At 36.3% G+C, this 19,453-nt stretch overlaps 1 protein-coding gene across 1 annotated transcript; it reads left to right on the top strand.

Moving 5' to 3' along the window:
- Positions 1-246: 246 nt before the first annotated feature.
- cnot6l (CCR4-NOT transcription complex, subunit 6-like) lies at positions 247-19,403 on the top strand. Its single transcript, XM_052118687.1, has 13 exons — positions 247-399; positions 1,881-2,002; positions 4,262-4,448; positions 5,947-6,032; positions 6,116-6,205; positions 6,320-6,388; positions 6,471-6,628; positions 6,730-6,884; positions 7,001-7,152; positions 7,959-8,183; positions 15,624-15,826; positions 16,476-16,681; positions 18,411-19,403. The coding sequence occupies exons 2-13, from the start codon at positions 1,891-1,893 to the stop codon at positions 18,442-18,444; spliced, it is 1,677 nt and encodes a 558-aa protein (XP_051974647.1). The 5' UTR covers positions 247-399; positions 1,881-1,890; the 3' UTR covers positions 18,445-19,403.
- The last annotated feature ends 50 nt before the right edge of the window (positions 19,404-19,453 follow it).

Raw genomic sequence — 19,453 nt, 5'->3', positions numbered from 1 at the left:
TAATTTGTAAAAGAAGAATATCAACTATTTGCTCATTATTTGCCCTTCTTAATACAGTATCCAATGTGCTCCAATACAACCTCACTGGTTTATTGACAGAAACGTTGCACGTTGCAGTACAAAGTTCTTCTTGTGCAAGATATAAACACTTGGCGTATACATTAAAGTCTTATTAAAACCGCGTTCTATACAACGTCTTATTTAAAGAGTATACTATCTCCCCCCTGAAATAAACTCTAAACAGTATTTGAGTGGTTGTCAGGGGACCGTCACTGAGGCGGAAGCTCTGAATGTTGTCCTTCCTACTGGCCGACTCTCAGGATGAGGATCGGTCACGGTCCGTCTATATGTTTCTGATCATCTTACACCAGCGGTTCCTCTCCCACCTCCCGAATGCAGGTAAGAACCTCCTGCGTATTTACTATGTTTCGGTAGGGTGTTTCTCTGTTGTGTCAAATGAGCCTGGTGTCTCCAGCTATATCTCTAAGCAAGAGGATCAGCCAAGGAGAGAGTGCGCCGTTAACTGTTGTTTCATTAATAACCAAGGGGCCAGTGTTTATATCTATCACACGCCACATTGTGCTGATTAATAGATGACCATATTTGGTTATAAGAAGAACGTCTGAACTGGTTGCATGTCCAGATCTGCTCCATGTTGTTGTTGTCGTCAGCTCACTGACAAAACTTATTTTATCTACATCATTCAGGCCTAGACAACTTGTTAGCAAACTCTGACATATATTAAGAATAATAATACAAGTCTTACATAAGACAAGTCCAGTTATTCCAGGATGTTTTATTGTTGACAACTGACTGTACTGTACTGGGTCGGTGTTGAAGAAGTCGCTTTAGTTATCTAAAGCTAATGAAAGGGACTTTAAAAGCAAGTGCTACTACGATTTGATTATTAGTTCAGAACTTTGTTTTGTTATGGTTGTGTAAGTGATATGTTACTTTGTAACTTCAAAGAGCAGGTTACGGAACCCCTCAGCTGTCACTACTATTATGATCCAGAGGTCATTTGCATATCACACGCGAATGTTCTGCATGTAAGGAGATGTTGCGCAAGCTATAACACAAAAAGTAAGATATGTAATGCTTGATACCGCCGCCCAGACCTCTGTTTTACACTTTGGCAGTCTACACTTATTTATGTAACAGCTGCGACTGAACGATTATAGTGCAACGCGTGATCTTTCTATACAAGGCAAATAAGCCCTGCCATGATCTTGCTAGTTTTTCCTATTAATAGGATGCCATGTGCATGTCATGTGTCATTTTGCAACTGAAAGGTTCCAAAACTTGATAAGAAACTACTGGGGTGTCTCTTCAAGTTAAACTCTTAAGTGCCATGATGTTTTGGCTTGACATGAGAGAGATATCAGTTATCCAAACAGTTGGATAAATCAATGTCTGCTCTCAGCAAGCACTCAGGATTTCTCTCTGGCCTGTATTTTAGAAACTATCTGGTATGGTGAAATTTTACAGCCTTTCCACTCAGTATATACATATTATTTTTATTCAAAATCTGCTTTATTTTAAATATAACTTCTTGGCAAGTTTTGCAATCAACTGTTGTTTCCCTTTCAACATGTCAATGCTTGTTTGCTAATTGTATGATTTACTTAATGTTTACATAATTTCATCTTGCTCTAAGGGCAGTCTGGTTTGATCATAGGCTTAGAGGGGGAGTTATTTTCACCTCATTCCCAAACTGACCACTACAATTACAGACTGAAACTGACTCAACGAGCAGGCTTTCAAGTTCTCTCAAATTTATTATGATTCGTACAGATATTTGTCTTTTGAGAGATAATGACTTGAGAGACATTACTAAGACAATTGTGCAGTAATGGTTCATTTTCCACATGGCTTTTCAGATTAACAGGCATGCCAAAAGAAAAATATGATCCTCCAGACCCACGCAGATTATACACCATCATGTCAGCCGAGGAGGTGGCCAGTGGGAAGAAGTCACACTGGACCGAGTTGGAGATTTCTGGTTAGTAATGCTGTGCCACACTGTTAAAAATGTCAGTAATTTTAACAGTAAAATAGTGTAAAAATGTAATTGATTAACAAATGTTAACTGTACAATATACAGTAAAATATTTTAATATATTTTAAAAGTCAATACAGTAGTTTTTACAATAAAATAATGTAAAAATTAAATAATTTAAATGTAAAAAGAACGATTTTCCTGTATAATTAATGATAAAAAAACAAGAGAGTACGTTTATTTTTTACAGTAAATTATTTTTAAAATTACAGTAAAAAAACAGTAATCAGGCGCTCCCACAAATCCCTGCATGACCCATTACATTTCATTATATTTTATGGGAATAGATATGTTTCTTCTTGTTTTTAATATCGGTTATGTACACTGGGGTGTTCTGTGTTGTATTTGATGTAGTTTAGTTAATGTTAACTGCATTATTTAAATCTCTCATGTGTTACTCTGATGGTGTTTAGTGTTTGTGTGAGTGATACTAAGCACTGTCTGGATATGTTTATTGGTCATTGCTCCTGGAAGAGGCAATACTAATAAACTTCATGTCATCATGTGCTCTTCTGTAGTCACTATTGAGATTAACAAATACCTCAAAGTGAACAACAGATTCATACAGTTTAAGAAGGCAAGTAAATTTTTTTTTTACTGGAAATTTAACATAATTATTATAATTTTTTTTTACAGTGCCAGTGTGTAAATTACAACCATTTTAAACTGTAAAATGTACAGGTTGTTATGTAAAGTGGTTTACATTTAACTGTATTTTTTTACAGAATTATTCTGGCAACCACAGCTGGTTGTAAAAACAACAGGATTTTTTTTTACAGTGCAGTAACTCTGTAGATTCTATATATATTAGAGGTGGGAAAAAGTATTGATATGTTAAAGTACCATTATGGACTTATTTGGTTATGGCTTTGCATTGTACATAGATATTAGGAAATTAACTGGCCTTGTTTTGTAAATTGGCACTTTTATATTAATTTAACAATGGGTTTGGTGATATGGAAACAGTTCTATTAAAAGGATAGTTCACCTAAAAACCTGTGATTTTTGGAGCTTCAAAAGAGAAATCTCCATTCACTTGCAATTTAAGGAGCCACTGAGCTAAAATGTATATTTCTAGTTTTCTTCAAATGTGTTCTGCTGAAGAAAGAAAGTCATACACACCGGGGATATCATGAGGGTGAGTATATAATGAGAGGATTTTCATTTTTGGGTGAACTACCCCTTTAAGTCTGATGAAGACGAATAAGAAACATTGAGTTAAATATTGCAATGTATCATATTTTGAATCACAATACACCAAAAAAAAAAAAGAAATGCAATAATACTGTAGCGCAACCTAAATTTCGATAATATATCATATCACCAGTTACTTTGTAATTCCCACCCCTATATGTATGTATCTGTCTCTCCGTCTGTCATTAAAGGATCCTTGACATTAAAAAAAATATTAATAATCATCTGTGAATTGGATGATTTTGTGCCATAGTTTCTTTATGCTCAACATTAATAGATGCTTTCATAAGTTTATTTATTTTGAGGTGTAGTAACGTAAGGCTTACAGATTTGCTTGATTTTCAAGTTGTGTTTCTGGATATTTACCTTACATTTAGGCTACAATTATGCATTTGGCAGATGCTTGTAAACTCAGCAAAAAAAAAAAAAGGTACGTCCCTTTTTCAGGACACCAAAAATCCCCAAAACTTTACAGATCTTTATTGTAAAGGGTTTAAACAATGTTTTCTATGCTTGTTCAATGATCCATATACTATGGTGAGGGCTAGGGCCTTTCACCCCAGAAATGTCCAGGAACTTGCAAGTGACTTGGAGGAAGAGTGGGGTAACATCTCACAGCAAGAACTTTCAAATCTGGTTCAGTCCATGAGGAGGAGATGCACTGCAATACTTAATGCAGCTGGTGGCCACCAGATACTGACTGTTACTTTTGATTTTGACCCCCCTTTGTTCAGGGACACATTATTCCATTTCTGTTAGTCACATGTCTGTGAAATTGTTCAGTTTATGTCTTAGTTGTTGAATCTTTTTATGTTCATGCAAATATTTACACGTTAAGGTTGCTGAAAATAAAAGCAGTTGAAAGTGAGAGGACATTTCTTTTTTTGCTGAGTATATATCTAAAGTGACTTACAGTGTGTTCAAGGTATGCATTAATCAGTTTGTGGGATATTTGGAAAAAAGTGTTTATTCTGTCTGTCTATGCCTCTGATGTTATCCATGGGACAGGGCGGGTCAGAAGCCTGAGCAGTTCACTATGGACGCTGACCCATTTGACTGCTCTCCACGTCAATAACAACAACCTTAGCCGGATCCCTCCGGAAATCGCAAAGCTACCCCATCTTGTCTACCTGAATCTGTCCTCCAACAAATTGCGCAGCCTGCCAGCAGAACTCGGCAACATGGTGACTCTCAGGTAAGTGGTTACAGAGGAGCATGTTTTACAAATCCGTTCAACTCTGCAGGCTGTTGTAGTTACAGGGTTCCAATGGTCACAGAAAACCAGAGCCATATATAGAGAGAGAGTTGCGACAACTCCATTGACTCCAATAACTAAATAAAAATAACTTGTAAATTAAAACCTTATAGTTGAGTATTACTCATTAAATTAGGAGATAAGGGATGTTATCGAATAACTAACAGATTAGGCAAGGATTGGAGCTGGATAAAGTATTGTATTTTAAAATGTAATTTACTCCTGTGATGCCAAGCTGAATTTTCAGCCTCATTACTTTTGAACAGCAGTTTATATACGAGTATGCTTAAGTTGTTTTAAAGCTGAATATATTGTGGATATGAATAAGTATTGTAAGAATTATACATTAGATATATAATATTTATAATACATAAATAATTATATTACTATATATAGAATTGTAAACAATAAGCTTCATTTCACTAAATTTTACATTTCCGTAACTGCTGCTAATAGTTAATAGTTCATTGACCCATTGTGCGGTGCGAGCTGGAAATCCCTGTCACCAGCCTGTCTCTGTACTATCTGAAAAGTCATAAATATGACATTAGTTACCATGAGATTAGTGAAAACAATGAACATGAGGTAACATAAAAAGGCAACAGAAACCCTAGATGAAATAAGTTGAGGCAAATAACGGTAAGCGAACACTTATCCTCAAATATTATCTGATTTGATCTTTAAAAAAACAACATCGCTGTAACAACATACTCATGCTACATACATATGTCGGTGTGTTACATAAATATATCAAATAAATGCATTTATTGACTACTAATTACCAGAAATCGTAGTTCTGTCACTCTACTCTAACAGTTTGAAATGCCTGTCAAAGCACTTCCTGTATCTATCTGAAGTCTACGAGAATCACGTGACGATCAAGCATTTAGAACTTCCGTTGTCGCAACTCTCTCTCTATATGGCTCTGCAGAAAACCTAAAATGTCAGGGAATTTATTTATTTATTTAAAATTTATAATTATATATCAACCAAAAATTACAAATAAAATAAAAAAAAAAGTCAGAAATGTCTAGTAAATATGCATTGTTGTAATTATGCTCTACTCTATTCACTGCTTGTTCTTGTGAAGAGTAACATTTCTCTTATGTAGAATGAAACTTGCTTGCATACCAAAGGGATGTCCTTTTTTGAGTAAATCATTCTATTGAGTCAGAGATTTACAATCAGTTGGTCAACCTAGTTCACAAATAAAAACATCTAAATGATTATTACTTCTACAGAAATCATAAACCGATAGAAATGTGTTTTTCATGAAAAATACTGGTCAAAAAGTGTGTTAGCCCTGTAGTTAAGACCTTTTGTAGTTTTTACTTTATTCAGTTAATCCAAACAGACACCTAGTTACATGGTGGAATCTGTTCTTTCCTGAACTTTGTGAAGGAAACAAGTTATTTACACATTTCAATATCCTTTCTAGGGAATTGCTTTTGAACAACAATTGTTTACGAGTTTTGCCTTATGAACTTGGTCGGCTGTTCCAGTTGCAAATCCTTGGTCTTAAAGGTGAAGCTTTTTATATTTCATTATACATAAAAAACAAACATGCATATTTTCTTTTTAATTATGACCCCATAATTCTTTCCCAGGTAATCCATTGTCCCAGGATATACTCAACCTTTATCAGGAGCCTGATGGAACAAGAAAGTTATTGAATTACATGCTTGACAATTTAGCAGGTATTAACGGACACGGGTACACACTGGCTTGTTACAGATAAACGCAGATCTATCAATACAAAGTTCAAAGTTCTTCATTTAAATTACTTCCACTATTTCCCCTACCAAAATTAGTCCACCCAGAACAACTCCCCCAAAGACCTTGGATCACTTTGAAGGAGCGAGACCAAATGATGTCAACAGGTACCAATCAGCATTGCTTCACTGGTGTTATAAGCCTGACTTTAACGACAGCAAAGCTATTATTACATGTTTTTTTCTCAAGCTGTGTTCACAGTTATGTGCTACAATGTATTGTGTGACAAGTATGCAACAAGGCAGCTGTATGGCTACTGTCCCTCTTGGGCCCTTAACTGGGAATACAGGAAGAAAGGCATCATGGAAGAGATCACTAATTGTGATGCTGACATCATCAGCCTGCAGGTTGTTGTTTTTCAAATGTCCTGGTAATTTGTGTATGGTGCTTTGAAACCTGCAATGTTTTCTGCTTTGTTCCAATGCTAATTCTTCAACTGCTTGTGCAGGAGGTGGAAACAGAGCAGTACTACTCTTTCTTTCTGGAAACATTGAAAGAGCGTGGATATGATGGCTTTTTCTGTCCAAAGTCTCGTGCCAAACTTGTATCAGAACAGGAGAGGAAACATGTGGATGGCTGTGCTGTGTTCTTCAAGCCTGAGAAGTGAGAATCTCCTTATTAGAGAGTTTAAAGTGAAATGCCCAACACCACATATAAACCGATATAATCTTTTCAGTATAATGACATCATGTTCATCTTGTGCCCTTTTTATGTTTTAGATTTGCTCTGGTGCAGAAACACACAGTGGAGTTCAACCAGGTTGCCATGGCAAACTCCGAGGGCTCGGAGGTCATGCTTAATAGAGTCATGACCAAAGATAACATAGGTGTAGCTGTCCTATTAGAGGTGAAAAAAGACCTGTTTCCTAGTGGTAAGGACCTTGAATCACACCCCTTTGACTGACATTGAATTGAATTGAATAGTTTTTCCTGTAGGTGGCAGTAGATCACAAACTTCAACATATTTATTTAGTGGTATCACCATACATGAGACAACAGTAATTACTAATGACAACAGAAAATTAATCTAAGCTCACAGACAACAAACTCGATCATACTTGGAATGTGACAGCTGAATTAATTTTGGCCCTACAAACTATTTAACATTGTAATGAATTTTATCAGTTCCAATTGATTTTTTCTGATTATTTATTCTCTGTCTAACAAGCTTCGGTATTGATGGATACCTGGAAGTTGAAAACCATTTATGGCTGTCAAACCTTTGAGACCCATAACATTTATTAGAATCATCTTTGAAATGTAATGCTACATTTACTTTACATATTAATTTCTTCACTATGCTCACTTTATTTTTTTATTTAAAAATCATTAGGCCTTCCAATTGTTCTCATTGTTGTTCATGAAAATCCATTTGTTTGTGATGATTTGGATAAGACCCTGGTTCAGAGAACCCTTGGTTTCCTCTTTTTCAATCTGCTTTCCATTTTCTGTGGAATCTGTGAAATGTGCAATCTATGATATTTTTGTGATTTTTAAAAAAAAATTGCATTGTATATTGCACTTTTAAAACCTAGTTTCCTGTTTCTGTACTCAAATTTGCCCATTCTCTAAACTAAGTGCCATGACCTTGATGAGTAAAGGTCTGATGTAGGTTTTACTTGCAAAACTACAGAAGCTCTATGTTTGTCCCATACTCTTTACTGGTGTTATATTACAGATTTAAAGCTGCCTTCAGAGAAACAACTCTTGCTGATAGCTAATGCCCACATGCACTGGGATCCAGAGTACTCTGATGTGAAGCTCATCCAGACCGTGATGTTTCTGTCTGAGCTGAAGAGCATAGCTGAGAGGGCCTCAGGCTCCATTAACTCCTCACCCACTTCAGACACCAGCTTCATTCCTATTGTCCTGTGTGCTGACCTCAACTCTCTCCCAGACTCTGGTAGGTTCTCCCATCATCAGTGTGGAGGCAAGTATAAAACTCTATGTGTGAGGTAATATTACGGATTGAAGCTACATTTCCGAACATCCCATTTCATTAATGAGTACAGTTAGAACAAGTACATGAGGATTATTTATTGATGTAAGTTCTTAGGTTCAGCAGCAAGACATCAACTCAGCACCTGTTGAGTTGATGTGGGCGAATTGGCTTTGCCATCTCTTAAAGGTGCAGTAAACGATTTATCCATGCCCCCTCTGTCCAGAAGACACACACACACACACACACACACACCTGGAGAATGTTGTTGTGCAGATGGAGGGGGGAGTGTCCCCCTGTGCATTTCATTGTCCCGAACATGAGCGTTTCACTGGAGCAGGACATCGTACCAGCACTGATATGATTATATGTTTGTCTGATGAAGGAAACTGACCAAACAGTAATATATGAGATTTTTATGTCGTTTTCTGAGCCACTGCTGCACAATCCAGCATGTTGAAGATGGTAATAAAGCATTAGCGATTTCTGGGGTAGGCAAGGAAAGCAGTGTCTCCTCAAAAATATGGGTGAGAAAAATAAACGACTGAACATAAATAAAACAAATAAAATATTTTAAACTGTTTGCTCAGACAGTAGCAATCATATTTCTGAAGTCACTGTCAAACAGTGACACCCAGTGGATAAAGTTTCAGTGGGAGGCAGACCCTTCTGCTCATTTCAATAACATTGAGCGCCTAATGGCTCCTACACACTACACGACTTTCAAAGACGTCGGCTCGGGGTACCGTTCATATTACACAACTGTCTGTCTTGTCATTGAAGTCATAGAGTTTTCAAATTACACGACGAATCGGCGACAGGCGTGAACACATTACAAGACATTTCACTATTGACGAATCCCAGACGACACTGCCTGGACTCCAAATTACGTTTCACAACTGAGTACACGCGAGAAGTCATACAAATGTATGATTGTATGTTATGCATTTCAGAATATGATGTGTATGCTTTTAATCGGCTCAAGGCATCATATATTTTATTGGTTACAATATGAAAAAGATTATGTGACTGTACAAGAGAATTTAAATTTTCTCTCCAACCCTTCTCTTGCTCCTGCCAATCTTCCACTCATTTATCCTCCATTTCTTCGGTCCAATGAGACTTTTTTTTGATACTGCAGCCATGCTAGTTGATGTTCTGTTGCAGGTACATCAGGACATCGTGACACGTCGGCGATTCTCTCAAATCGCGTCTTTGATAGTTCATACATTGCGATCGTCAGCGCTGATTTGCCCCCGATTTCAGGCTTTTGTCGGCGATCTCCACAAAACTGTCTGCAAGCAAAAATCGGGCTTAAAAATCATGTAGTGTAAACTCTGCATAAGCGTGGCATGAATGTGAGGGAGGTTACCACAGAATATAGACATGTGAGGGGAGACGTTGGCTCAACTTGTCACTGATTCGTCTAATATGCTGTCAATCAATCAATGCAATAAACCCTGCTTCTCATGCTCGTCCATGCATCGGGTCTCCACAGATCGCTATGAATGGGACAAATTGAAGTAAGTGGAGAAAGTATTTGCACAGAAAACAACTAACCAATACGGACAACAGCACTTTTGGTCACGTCCAAATCAAAAAGCACTTTAAATTACTTGAAACATGAAATAGTGTGCTAGTGAGCCTCTTGAGCACTTGCTCTTAAATGTGGCCGCTCGTGCCTTCATAAAACCAGCACTGTTTACCAAGGAGTAGATGACAAATGATCCAAAAATAAGAAAACTATATAAAAAAATAAAAATGTACATGAAAACATGAAATGTACATGAAAGATGCTTGTTGCTGTATTCTTGTTGGTCTTTTTAAGCAATGTAAAAATAATAACTGTAATAAAATGCATACACTTGACGAGTCTTTGATTTGACTTGATTTAATATACAATATGAACTTACAAAAATATAAGTATTTCATTATTTACAGCGTAATTTAAAAGATATTTCATATGCCTTCCCATATAGAAATCTGATATATGGCAATTAATATATATACCGATCAGCCTCAACATTAAAACCACCTGCCTAATATTTTGTATGTCCCCCTCGTGTTGCCAAAACAGCACCAACCCGCATGGATAGATAATATTCTTCTCACCATTGTACAGAGCGGTTTAATGATTTACCGTAGACTTTGTCAGTTCGAACCAGTCTGACCATTCTCTGTTGACCTGTCTCATCAACAAAGTGTTTATGTCCACAGAATTGCTGCTCACTGGATGTTTTACATTTTTGGCACCATTTGGAGTAAATTCTAGAAACTGTTGTGCGTGAAAATTCCAGGAGATCAGCAGTTACTGTACACCAGCCCACCTGGTACCAACAATCATCCATGCAATTATCTAATCAGCCAATCGTGTGGCAGCAGTGTATAAAATCATGCAGATACTGGTCAGGAGCTTCAGTTAATGTTCACATCAACCATCAGAATGGGGAAAAATGTGATCTCGGTGATTTGGACCATGGCATGATTGTTGGTGCCAGGCGGGCTGGTTTGAGTATTTCGGTATTTGCTGATCTCCTGGGATTTTCATGCACAACATTCTTTAGAATTTCCTCCGAATTGTGCCAGAAACAAAAAACATCCAGTGAGCGGCAGTTCTGCAAATGGAAACATCTTGTTGATGAGAGAGGTCAACAGAGAATGGCCAGACTGGTTTGAACTGTTCACATTCAGACAGCTACACTGCTCTTTTTGCGTAGTACAAGCACTTAAATGTTGAGATGTGGGGGGTTGAATATTTAATTTTAGGTTCCAATAATGTGAATTTTGAGTTAAAATGTGTACCTGACATGACAAGTCTATTCATAATTACACATGCAATATGAAATAATATGGATAGAATAGGCTACATGGAATTTTTACATTAAAAAAGCTCAAATGTGGTTAAATTGCAAAAACAAAATATGAAATGAAATAAAAAATTTTAGAAACTACACTGGCGGTCAAAAGTTTGGAATAATATACAAATGTTGCTCTTATTGAAAGAAATTGGTAATTTTATTCACCAAAAGGGCATTGAACCGATCACAATGTATAGTCAGGACATTAATAAGGTTAAAAATTACTATTACAATTAGATTATTATTTTTTTTTTTTTTCAGAACTTTTTAAACTTCAAAAACATTCTCCTCATGCATCGATGACAGCTTTGCAGATCCTTGACATTTTAGCTTTCAGTTTGTCCAGATACTCGGGTGACATTTCACCACACGCTTCCTGTTGCACTTGCCAGAGATGTGGCTGTCTTCTCACGTATCTTACAGTCTAGCTCAGGGGTCGGGAACCTTTTTTCACTAAGGAGCCGATTTAAAAATTTTTGGTTGATGCATTTTTTCGAAAGAGCCATACCACAAATGAATAATTTACTATTTTCACCAGCAATGTTTTTCAAAAAAATAAAATGTTTATATTGCCCATAGACTACTAAATTTTTTAAAACAAATATGCAAATATTAATAGGTAACATGTTGCAATATGGAATTGAGTACACGTGTTTGTGCAGGTCTCCATAAAATGTGTTTTTTTTATTTTACTTGATTTTGCTTTAAAAATAGCAATAAAATAAATTTATTGAAGCACGAAAAACTTTAATCTTTAAATCTAAATTAAAATTGCACTTTAAACAAAACGAAAATATAACCACCTCCACAAATACAAAAATGTACGGTCTCCAACGACCCCATTTTCCATCACGCAAATATCATTATGCGGCAACAAGTGCAAATTAAGAACTAAAGACCATTATAAATGTAAATATAATTATAATAATCATCATAATAAATAAGCCCAATAAGTTTCCTTGTGTTCCCAAAAAATGCTGCCAAACATTTGATCTTATCGAATGTGTTTGTATTGCGTTTGTTAACACAGTTTATGCTGTCTTAAAAAAAAAATAATAGAACTAAATTTTAGCTTCAATGTGAAAGTGTCTTGTATGACTTTATGATTTAATCAATTTCGTCTTTGTTTCTTTAATACAAATATACCAGTATATATTACTGAACCTGTAGAGATGCTTTCACAATGTATAAGGGTGAACTGCTCCATCACAGCACCTCACGAGATGATCGGAGATCATGTGCAGCATTCTCATAGACAACATTATTCTTCCAAACAGTTTTCAGTGGAATGAAACAGAGAAAAAGGAGTGATAACTTTTTACATGTGCTTGCTCCACGAGACAGGGTCCCGCTGCACGTCTCTGAACAAACAGTGAATCAGACACAAGCATTGATGGCTTTTCTTTTGTCTGTTCTTCAAAAATATAATCATGTTTGTCAAACGTACTTCTTTGTGTCTAATTTCTTGTAATGTATCACTCTGAGAAGTCATACAGGTCGCCTTCCACAGTGGCTGGTACAGCAGCAAAATATTCCACATGAAAAATCCGCATTTGGCAGGTGTTCATTTCAAACCTTGTTCAATAGGAGTAGCTGTATGATACAAATATATACAATTCGGAAGAAATGAAATCAGAACTGTCATTGACTTCAAGCTTTGCAATCGCACCCACACTTTCTGCTGGAAAATTATCTCTAGAAAATGTTAAAGGTTCTTGTGTTGGCGAATGAAATAAAAGTGTTTTTTGTATGCTGCGGTTAAGTCTTTTCAGGAACTAAATGAAAAATAACAGGTCCAACGAACCACAGAAGGTGGTTTGTCAGATAGACCTGGATGGGATGCAGTGAACAACACAGGTTTATGATCTGAAGTGTGTTTCACAAATTTCAATATCTCAAACAGTTATGCAATGTGATAAAACCAAGTCTAAAGTATGAACCTGTATGTGTGTGGGGCCTTTCACCCACTGAACGAAACTGAAAGATTCAAAAAGATTTAAAAACTCCTTAGATAAAGGAGTTCAGAAGCACAACACATGCATGAAAAACTTGTGATGTGCAGAAGATACTGGGAAACCAAAGAATGTACAGTAGTTGAGGGTGTTTTCTTAAGAAAAGTGGGCAGCTTTACAGCTCAGGACAAAGCAGGAACTCATGAACAATTATTACACAAACTAGTATTAATCATAAAGGAAGCAACACACCAAATTAAAGGGTTTGCTCTTGTGCCAGGAACTCTTAAGCTCACATGCAGTCTGTCTCATGAACGCACAAAGGAGATCAACGTCTGTCAAGATTTTCTCAATAGTACGTCAGATATCGGTTTGCTTCTCACCAAACCTTATCATATTGCTTCAGAACAAGACATGAGTCATCCCAATGTATGAGCTCATTGAACATTTTTTCACAATTTCAACATTTTATGTTAAGAAATATAAAGTCATATGGGGTTATAAAAACACTGGGGTGAGTACACAATGACTGAAGTTTCATGTTTGGGTGAACTAATCCTTTAAGAATTGTGCCGTTTTCCACAAATTAATTAGACAATTATTTCCATGTTAAATGGCCCTAATATTAGCAGTGGGCTTTTCCAGTGTTTTTGGATGTAGCATATGCAGTCAAATCGTGAGATGTAACTTCTCAGCGAGTGTTAATTACTATTGTGTTAATTCATTATTTTCCCAAACTAGTCGGCAGATAGAGACTAAGAAAGAAATCGCTGTATAGATTATTATTTATTTAAATGGGGATAATTTTAGATAAAACTAAACTAAATTAAATTAGAAACAATAGATAGGTAACAACCCTGGTTGTAATGACTTACGCAGATTTCACTTTCTTTAGTGTATGTTTGAGTGGAGGGGAAAAACCATCAAATAACTGAAACCTCAACAGAACGCACAACATACACCAGAACGCTTTCATTCTGAAACCACTTTGAGGTTTGTTCAGCAGGATAGTAATCATGAAATATATGTATGAAATGCAACAGAGATGTTTTTGTTACATTTATATTGACATTTGTTTTTTTCTTAGTTGTAAAGGTTAAAATAAGCTTAAAATGTTGATGTTGAGTTTAGGGTTACAATTTGAATCAGAAATTAATCGATTCATTCAGAGTCATTGTGTCTGACTCGGCCCCTTTTGGACTTGGACTCGACTAAGGTGGGCTCAAATCCAACACTACTTATTTTATCGAGCTTATGGAACTTGAATTGTTAAGTTGGTACAACTAATTTGCATGAAGTTGAATAAACTAAAAAATGTAACTTTTTAAAGGGATATTTCACTCGAAAATGAGTTCTCTCATCTCCCATCATTTATTCACCCTCATGCCGTCCAATATGTGTATGACTTTTTTTTGCAGAACACAAACAAAGGTTTGTGTGTGCAAGTGAATGTTGGCCAGAACTCGGAATGTCCAAATATCACAAAAATAATCGATGCGACTCCAGTGGTCCATTTCTTCTGTAGCAATCCAATCAGTTTTGGGTGAGTACAGACCAAAATATAATTCATTTTCCTCTAAAAACCTTGACCACAGTCTTTCTGGCGATCTACTTGTAGATTTCAAGCCCAGTTGCTCCTCCTATTGCACCATATAGTGCTCTTTACATGCATCAAGCACTTGGAAGTGTAATCGAGCTTGACATCATGATCATGCCTAGAGACTGCAATGGCAAGATGTGTAGTCTAAAAGGAGTTATATTTTGTTTTGTTCTCACCCAAAACCAATTTGTATTACTTCAGAAGACATGGATTAAACCACTAGACTCTTATGGATTACCTTTTATAATGCCTTTATGTGATATTGGGACGTTCATATTTCTGGCCACCATTCACTTGCATTGTGAGGACCACCAGAGCTGAGATATTCTTCTAAAAATCTTAATTTGTGTTCTGCAGAAGAAAGAAAGTCTCACATCAGGAATGGCCTGAGGGTGAGTAAATTCTGAGAGAATTATTTTGGGTGAACTATACTTTTGAGTTTGCTCAACTTTTGATTTTTTTACAGTGCTTGGAAAAACTATGCCAGGTGCACCTAAGAGAACTGGTGCTGTTTTGATGACAAGGGTGGTCACACCAAATAATAATTTAGATTTTTCATGTTTACTTTACAGTTTATGATGTTAAATGATCAATAAAAACTATTTATGGCTTTATTTTTTGAAAACATCTTCACTATACAGCATTTTTACAAGTGTCAAACTTTTGCACAGTTCTGTACATGTACACTAGGATGTGAAAAACTATGAGTAAATACATCCTCCTTCTGCAGTGTGAGTCAGTGTTGACACTGTCATGGAAAATGTGGAAATATCGGGGAATGTTAAAATTGTTATTTCCTGGCATTGGAACATTCATGGAAATTGTGGAATGGATAAAGTCATAACTTCATTGATCAAAAGGTGTGAGAACCCTGATTAATATCAGTTGTCTTTCATAGTATTAGAAATAATATTGGCATAAACTCTTGCCTCAGTTAGGTTTGACATGAAGCTCTTGTCTCAGCATCATTAGGTTTCCTGGCCTTTCCTCACAGGTGTAGTGGAGTATCTGAGCAATGGTGGAGTTGCAGAAAATCACAAAGACTTTAAGGAACTACGCTACAGTGATTGTTTAACCAACTTCAGTTGCAACAGCAAAAACGGCAAGCCCGATGGCAGTGTCACGCACAGTTTCCAGCTGAAGAGCGCCTACGAGGGGAATCTGATTCCCTACACCAACTACACTTATGACTTCAAAGTGAGGGCATACTTAAATGTCAGTCATTTCAAAGGGTTATTTATATTTGTTTTATGCATTTCTGAAAGTAGAGCATTTAAAAAAAAGAATATATAATTGAATACTACGTGTGTATGTATTCCCCCCACTTTCATAATTTTACTCACCCTCTTGTCAGTCCAATCCCACACGACTTTCATTCTTCTGTGGAACTCAAAATGAGAAATTTGGAAGAATTCTGATGCTGCAGTTTTTTTGTAAAATAAATGTGAATGGTGACTGAAGCTAACATTTTGCCAAGCATCTCCTTTTGTGTTCCACTCAATAATGAAAGCTGTACCAGTTTGGAATAACATACTAAATGTTAGATATCAGACATTAAACAGTGAAATTCATTACAGGGGTATTTTTGCCCTCATATTTTAAATATCTGGGGCATATTTGTCACCCGCAAAGGCATTTTTACAGTAAGCCCTGGTTAATGTATGGCCTTACTGTGTAGAAGCATGTCATCTTCACCATTACAAGAGTTCATTCTCTCACATTTTATTTACACATACAGTATTATTAGACATGTTTCTGATTTCACTCCAAGCACTAGACATCATGACAGCTTACAGATTGTCATTATACTGATAATAACATTTCCCATCTTCCTCTTCTTGTTTAGGGTGTGATTGACTACATCTTCTTCTGTAAGACACACATGAGCGTTCTGGGAGTTCTGGGTCCTGTAGAGACTCAGTGGCTGAAGGACAACAGCATAACCGGCTGCCCCCACCCGCACATCCCTTCCGATCACTTTTCCCTCCTGGCTCAGCTGGAGTACCACCCACCTTTGTCCTCCCTCAATGGGTTGCATCTGCCTGTCCACAGGTAGGGCAGGCCCCATCCTCTACTCTCCAAAAGCCCCCATTCATGGACGAACGCTTATCACGAGCCCCTAAATTCATTGTCACAGACATCAAGGAGTGAAGTATTCATCCCCTTTGTTCCTTTTTTTAAACTTTGCCTAGGATTGTATGATATTATTATGACTTTTTCCTAAACAAAAGCTTTATACCAAATTAGGGTTGTGATTCTCCATCAATGATACATGTTGATTTCAGGGAGATCGATCCAAATGTGAATGTGAGAATGTGTAAGCCACATGTCATTCTAGCAATGGTAGAAGTGTACAGCTTATGAGAAGACAGATGTTTTATCATGTAGCATAACAATATCAGGCACCACAAGAGTATTAAAAAAAAGAGGAGTGTTTCTGTTTTGGTCAGCATCCTCTTTAAAAATTCCCTCAAAGTCTCATAAATTTGACAAAGAACACTTAACGAGGACATACAATTTAAAATCTATTTTTAATAAAAAATATTCTTAATAGTACAATGTAAAGTGTTATACATAAATTGTTTAGTCCAGAATTTACACTATAAAAAAGGATCCCAGCCCTACTGATTAAAACCCAGCTGTGCATGTTTGCTGTTTTCTCCTACTGCTTGCAATGACATCCAGATCACAGTAATGATGTGTACTGACACAATACAAGTCGAACCTGCCTCAGTGATGCCATGGTTCTCAGTAACTAGCAGCTCAAAAATCATAGACAATAGAATCTCTGATTGGCAAAGGTATTGCTATTAAAGGTACAATGTATAATTGCTACTATAGTTGGCCTGGCCATTGTCTAGATAGGACATTATCTCATTTTTTTGGCACAAGTATACAAATCAAGAGCATTGCCATAGAGACAAGTTTTGACTCACTGTTGTATCTGTCATTTTTTACGGGTCTCGAGGGCAGCAAACAAAGACACGAGCTTTCACAAAATTACACCAATCTGACATTTTAGTATTTCTTTTTCTTAAAAGTTTATTTGATATAAGAGTCATTCATGTTATTGTTTGTTAGAAAATGAATGTTTGCTTGTGAATTCAAACACTAATAAACCCAAATATTGTTCTCCAAGCAAGCAATCATTAAAATGCTGAGCCAAAGTGTTTGTTATGGTGAGCACTATTAGGAGAATAAGTTGATATTTCAACACCACAAACTCTGGTTTTAGTATCAACCAACACATCTAAGCTTTGTGGCACCAAGCAGTGGCTTGTTGCCCTAACATGCTTCAGCAGACTGTGCCTTGCTTAGTGTTCTGAAAGCTGGTATGAATAAATAGTTTCATAAGGAATAGGTCAGAGCTACCGAAGAGGAGAGAGGCGCTTTAATATGTGTGAGGCATGTTACTTTTAACTTACTGCCATTAATCTTTAAGAAATGCATTAACCACATAACCAGTAACTCCTGACCCTGTCAATATTGCTGACATTTCTGATTAAGATAAAGGCACAACCCTCACATCATGTTGATTGCATTAAAAAAAATAAAAAATAAGCAATATTTGGCATTGCACAATTTCGTAAGAACAGTACACCCACCTTAACATGCAAGAATAACAAAAAATTAGCTACACCCAGTTTACATGCATCTACTGTATAAAATCATAAATGGCCTTCTTTTACAATTTGACATAACATTATAAGAAACAATGATTATGTAGAGGACTCAACTTTGATACTACTGTGCCTAGTCTGAACCATCTTTTCTATAATAGTACTGCCTGTGAAAGCAAGACGCTTAAAGAATGAGCCAGCTGCACCAGCATTCCAGCCCCCTTTCATCCATTTATCCATTCATCCATCTCTTCACCGGAGAGACATGATGTCTTCTAAAGTTGCTGTTATCCACTTTTAATATTCTTATGGGGAAAATAAATTATGTGGTTTAACAGTGCTGCTAAGCCAATTTGCTTTGCCAAAAAAATCAACATCTTTCAATTATTCTGCTAAAGAACTGACATACATTGAAGAGGAAATCCATTTAAAATAGTTTACTGGAACCAGTATGTTTTTTTTTATTGTTGTTGCACTTAAATATGTTTGAAACCAATCCAGTAAAGCCAACAAAATGTGTTCCTTGCATATGGATATATCTGTTCCCCATTTCTGTCAGGCTGGTAGAGAAATGTTATTGCCATTTAATTTGAATGTTGCTATTCAGAGTAAATTCTGCATTTATACAAGCTGAACATATTTTCCCTTGGCAAAGAGTCTGACCTTCATACTCTTTTTAATCCTGTTTGTTTGATTTGGGTTTTTTAAAGTAGAAATATAACCATGTGGAAAAAACCATTATTCTTTCTGTGGACCTGTGGACTGGTGCAAGTCTTTTTTGAGAAATATGAGATACCATTGATGAAGGACTGACTAAGGCATGATTGTACGGTGATGTTAAGCATTTTTTTTTACAAAGGTACTGTTAGAGACTATGACTAGAATAGCCAAACAAGAGCATTTGTTCTCTATAAGATGACTGCATTATTACAGGATGTTCTCATTGAATTTTGTGTTAAACAATAGCCTTTTCATGCAGTTTCTTCTCAGCTGAGGAACGCAGGTTCTGTTACTCTTGTTTGATCTAAAAAAAAACTTTCTTTATTGTATTCATTTTACACCTTATAATTAAAGGTGCTTCATGTGGACTGTTTAGATCTAAATCAATTGGAAGGCTTGGCCTTATGTTTCCACCTTAAAGTCAATAAAGATGTCCTTTTTAAAGGAAGAAGGTTGTTTATTTCAAAACAAAAAAATATACACA

This window comes from Xyrauchen texanus, chromosome 4 (genome assembly GCF_025860055.1).
Source record: "Xyrauchen texanus isolate HMW12.3.18 chromosome 4, RBS_HiC_50CHRs, whole genome shotgun sequence".
Lineage (NCBI taxonomy): Eukaryota > Metazoa > Chordata > Actinopteri > Cypriniformes > Catostomidae > Xyrauchen > Xyrauchen texanus.
Note: the sequence above shows the minus strand (reverse complement) of the source record. Positions and strands in the feature narration are given on the sequence as shown.